This window comes from Humulus lupulus, chromosome 2, assembly GCF_963169125.1.
Source record: "Humulus lupulus chromosome 2, drHumLupu1.1, whole genome shotgun sequence".
Classification (NCBI taxonomy): Eukaryota; Viridiplantae; Streptophyta; class Magnoliopsida; order Rosales; family Cannabaceae; genus Humulus; species Humulus lupulus.
The window spans coordinates 80,851,270-80,855,952 of NC_084794.1; the positions used below are offsets into that span (position 1 = coordinate 80,851,270).

The 4,683-nt window shown below is 37.4% G+C and overlaps 2 protein-coding genes across 2 annotated transcripts; both read left to right on the forward strand.

Moving 5' to 3' along the window:
* The first annotated feature begins 3,453 nt into the window (after window positions 1-3,453).
* LOC133816144 (uncharacterized) lies at window positions 3,454-4,025 on the forward strand. The gene is made up of 3 exons (XM_062248795.1): window positions 3,454-3,533; window positions 3,620-3,715; window positions 3,805-4,025. Exons 1-3 carry the CDS (start codon window positions 3,486-3,488, stop codon window positions 3,985-3,987), a joined length of 327 nt encoding a protein of 108 aa, XP_062104779.1. The 5' UTR covers window positions 3,454-3,485; the 3' UTR covers window positions 3,988-4,025.
* Window positions 4,026-4,137: 112 nt separating this feature from the next.
* LOC133816145 (uncharacterized) lies at window positions 4,138-4,683 on the forward strand. The gene is made up of 2 exons (XM_062248796.1): window positions 4,138-4,213; window positions 4,323-4,683. The coding sequence occupies exons 1-2, from the start codon at window positions 4,163-4,165 to the stop codon at window positions 4,584-4,586; spliced, it is 315 nt and encodes a 104-aa protein (XP_062104780.1). The 5' UTR covers window positions 4,138-4,162; the 3' UTR covers window positions 4,587-4,683.

The window sequence follows — 4,683 nt, forward strand, 5'->3', positions numbered from 1 at the left end:
ATTCAAGCTATCCATGATTTTTTTTCCTTTCATCCAAATGAACACCACCAAAGTAGATGTGAGACTTAGATAAGTTCACTGCAAGACTAGAAACCTGACTGAATTTTCGAAAACCATAATACAGAATCTGAACTGAAATATAGGAACCCTTACAAAAGAGAATGAAATATTATGGGCCAATGATCTTTGCTTAATGAAAGCACCCTGATTCTGATGAGTAAGAAAAGGAAGAAGAGTAGACAATCTCACACACATCATCTTCGAAATACACTTGTATAAGGTGTTACAACAAACTATTGGTCTATAATCTATTGCTGTGGAAGGAGTATCTTTTTTAGGGATAAGGGTAATAATTGATCTATTAAGGGAATTAGGTAAGCAGCCAGAATAAAAAAAATACAGCACAGCAATGGCTATCTCATCCCCCAAATCTTTCCACATATACTTGAAAAACCACGAACCAAACCCCTCAGGACCAGGACTTTTAACAGCATGAATACTAAACATGGCCATTTTTACATCCTTCTTCGAAAAAGGCCTAATCAAACTAAGTTGCTGGTCTAAACTCAAAATGTTGCCAACCTTAAAACAATCCAGCTGAATCCTAGAAGTAGCAAAGCTAGGACTGCCCAAAAAACCTTTAAAATGGTTAATAAAATGATTAAGCACATCATCATAACAATCAACAATCTTGCCATGTTCATCCAAATAAGCAGTGATTCTATTAAAAGCTGACCTCTGTTTTAAAGTAGCATAAAAGTAAGATGTATTGTCATCTCCAAATCGCAACCAAGTAAGTTTGCTCCTTTGCCTAAGAAAAATGTCATGCATCTTTGAATAGTGTTTAAACTCTGAACATGCTACTTGTTCTGCTTGCTGTAACTCTATAGATTGAGGTTGCTGTTGCAGCAAATATTGTGGTTGTTGAAATTTTTCCTTGGCTTCTAAATATCTATCTGTGACATCTCCAACTTTCCTCTTATTAAACTAAATCAACACTGACTTCAATCTGTTTAGTTTCTGAATAATTCCCAGCAGATCATATCAGAACCCCTTAATACACCAACTTTTAAGAACAATCTCTCTGAATTCCTCATGTTTTGTCCTTTGTCATTGGTAAATTTTATGATAGGCGAATGGTGTATTTATTTTTATGAGTTTGTAAATCTTAAGTCGTGTTTGACTAATAAATTTCCATTTTTTATTTGACAGGTTAGTTTGGACTGATTAAAATAATTAAAAAATGGCTGAAGCAAAGAAGTTAGATTATAGATGCTCACCTCGTAGGGTATTTTCTGTTATTTCCAAACTCAATGGGGATCAAAAGGAGGTAGTGAAACAAATGGGATTTGGGGCACTTTTGGGGATGAAAGATTGTGTCGTAAGAAGGAATCTAGTGACATGGTTGTTTTCTCGGTTCAACACCCAGGACGGGTCTTTGGAGGTTCATGGGAAACAATTTAAATTGAACAGTCAAATATTTGGTGCTACGATTGGTGTTAAGGATGGTGTTGAAAATTTATTTCATGGTAGCAAGAAGAAGCATTCGAAAAAGAAGGTTGAAAGCACTGCTGTGCAAGTTCTAGAGGAGAAATTGATAACAGGTCAATTGGCGGACATGTCCTTCGTTCGAGACTTCTTGCTCTTTATTGTCTCTGTATTCTTGATGCCTAATACGTCTGTAAATGTTGCTCGCGAAGTGGAGGATCCTATAAAGGCCATAAATGACATTGCAGCGGTTTGTCGTGTTAACTGGGCATCACTGTCGTACAATTATCTATGGAAGGCCCTTCGACGGCATCAGAAAAACAAAGGCATGTTTGTCGGAGGATGCATATATTTTTTACTGGTACATGTTCTTTACACTTAGCAATTGTAATTGTTTTATGAGACACCATCATATAACAATTTATGTTTGTGCATGTTGTAGTTATTTTACTGTCATCACGTTGTTTGGAAGGAAGGATATGTTGATAGATCCCTCTGCCCTTTAAATGTGTGGTCTAACGATGATTTCAAGGCTACACTGGATTGGGTACAGGAGCATGGGGGGTTTGAATCAAATAAAGTAAGTATATGATTATGTAAATAATTATTTCTTGTTTTCGAAAAATTTTGTTTGGTTGAATTAATAAAATTTTCCCATGTTTTTCAGATTCCAATGATAGAGTTGCAGGACGGTGCTGCAGCATCGAAGATGCCTGCCACGCTCGCCTCTTTGTGTGATAATGTCGAATCGATTGAGAACAAAAAGATTGAAAAGGAAATAGAAATGGTAAAATTTCATGAGGATTTGAAGTTGCAAATGGCCAAGGAATTCAAACGATTACGTAGGAGTTTGAGCGGCGGAATCAGTTCAAGGGTGCGTGGTGGTGGTGTTCCCAAGTATAGTAAGGGAGAGGAGCCTCGGGATTCAGGCATATTAATTAATGACCCTATCCTAGCAAACATGCAAATGGATGAGAATAGGATATTGGAGAAGCTTTCGATTAGGAATGACCCAATGTTGTTGGAGTGCGGTATAGGATTTCGGAATGAACCTTCTTATGGAAACTACTCACCCTCCTTCAACGAAAGCAACCTGGGGGAAGTGAAGCATGAATTCATTAATTTTGAATTAACATTTTCACCACCGAAGGAGTTCTTTAATGAGGTCCCAACAAACACTGACCCAAATGCTTTTCCCTGTGAACCATCTAATTCGGAGAATGGGAAGACCATGGTTGAAATGGACAAAGATTTCAATGAATCTCTTGCTAAAGTTAGACCTCCTGAGAAAGAAAAGAAGGAGGTGGAGAAAGGGAAGGAGAAGGATATTGTGGATGAAGTCACGACTCATGAACCTAGTATCCCGGGGATTACGGTTGATCATGTTGTACATGAAATAGAGGAAGATGATAATGAGAAGATCGATCCTCCCACTCTAAGGAGGGAGAAGGAGCTCTGCAAATTGGACAACTTGTTTCAGAATATGATTCACACATACAATGAAAGCAATTACTACCAAATTGGAGCATTCAAATTGCGGAGGCCCTTGCCCCTAGCGAGTTTCGAAATCGCACTTTTCATTTTTGACTTTAGTTTGTCTTTGACGTATGTGATACTTTCCCATCTTAAATCAACCATTTTTTATGTCTGACAAAATTTCTACATTGAAAATATTGATGTTGTTAGGTTTACTTTTTTTACATTTTTCAACCCCGTAATTTTCAGTGAGGTGTTGGTAGTAAATCCAATGGAAAAGTTGGAACGTTGGTACTTTAGGAGCCTTAGGCCTGAAGCTCATGTGGACATGCAGGTAAGTACCCAGTTTGTACATAGTTCACTTTTATTAGGATGCCCAAAGTATCTTATGAAGGGTTACGCCTTACATTTGTTGGATAAGGTGGGTTTGGATAAATGGCTTTATACTTAATTATGTTTTGCATATTATTGATGCTTTTGCTCATGTACTACGATTTAGACATAAAGAGAAGTGTGACAAAATGGAGGATATGAGAACTCTAATTTTTCCCACCTTTCATCCCAATTTGGTAAGTTGTAACGTATGTTTGATTGCCTCAGTTGAACATTGATAACGTAGTTAGTAGTTGCTCATTTTCTATTAATCTAATAATAGGAAAGTGGTCATGGTCGGAACTTTTGGGAGACGGGGGATTTTGGTTTTCTTGGTGTACCTGTCGATGTTACTTTGGTTCTAAATAATGCCGAAAAGGTATTCCAAGCCTTCCTTATGCAAGTTATTTATTTTCTTTGAATAATTCACTTATCTAATCATCTGTTTTTGGGTATGAGTTAACTTAGATCCTAGTGCCTATGAAGGACATCGAATACAATCACTGGATACTGGCTGTATTGGACATTAAGAGTTCCTCTGCATCGTATTGGGACTCCATGTCCACTGCACGTGCAAAAAGGCACAGGATACATATGCTTAGCACACTGGTATGCGTGTCTTGTCAATTTAATATTATTGATGTTAAATAATGGATAAAGTATATGTACTATTTAATTCTTATTACAGTTGAAGAAGCTTGATAAGTTGCTATTGAGGACGATGGATGATGTGCATTCTGGCCGACCTGTTTTTGAAGTTTTCAATATAGTGCCTGCCGGAAAACTCCCGCAATAGGATAATGGACATGATTGTGGTATTTTTGTCATGAGGTTTATGGAGTACATTGCATCCGGACAATCTCCTCCCTCGACCTATGTAGGTGTCTTGACCTTATATTTTAATTTTTGGTTAAACAACCTATGCACTGTGTTTAGAATACCGCGTTACTATCTTAAATGTATGCTTGCCTGCTTCTACTTTGCAGATAGTCGACCATAATGAGAGATTCCGATTTGCAATTGATATTGTCTTATCGGAATCCAATGGCCTATTTTGGGATGTGATGCATGATGCAACCGCTTATTATGGAGTTTGTTCAAGCAAAGGTGGTGAATCATCAACCTTAAAAGAAGGTAAGTGTCTTCCCCCAAGACGTGATGCTTCGCCTCCAACGCTTTCAACAAAAAAGTCTAGACAGCAACACTGGTCGAAGCGCGGAATGAGAAAAAAGAGGAAGTCAATGAACTAAACTTGTATTTACATATTTTGTCTTCATACTACCATGCCATGTTTAGACCAATTAGCTATTACACTATTAATTTCTTTGTGACTATACAATAGTTGGG

Excerpts from the sequence above, each read along its gene's own strand:
- LOC133816144 (XM_062248795.1), top strand. The coding sequence starts at position 3,486 with ATGGAGGATATGAGAACTCTAATTTTTCCCACCTTTCATCCCAATTTG. Across the intron at positions 3,534-3,619 it reads CCACCTTTCATCCCAATTTG|GAAAGTGGTCATGGTCGGAA; the intron begins GTAAGTTGTAAC and ends ATCTAATAATAG. Across the intron at positions 3,716-3,804 it reads TTCTAAATAATGCCGAAAAG|ATCCTAGTGCCTATGAAGGA; the intron begins GTATTCCAAGCC and ends GAGTTAACTTAG.
- LOC133816145 (XM_062248796.1), top strand. The coding sequence starts at position 4,163 with ATGAGGTTTATGGAGTACATTGCATCCGGACAATCTCCTCCCTCGACC. Across the intron at positions 4,214-4,322 it reads AATCTCCTCCCTCGACCTAT|ATAGTCGACCATAATGAGAG; the intron begins GTAGGTGTCTTG and ends TCTACTTTGCAG.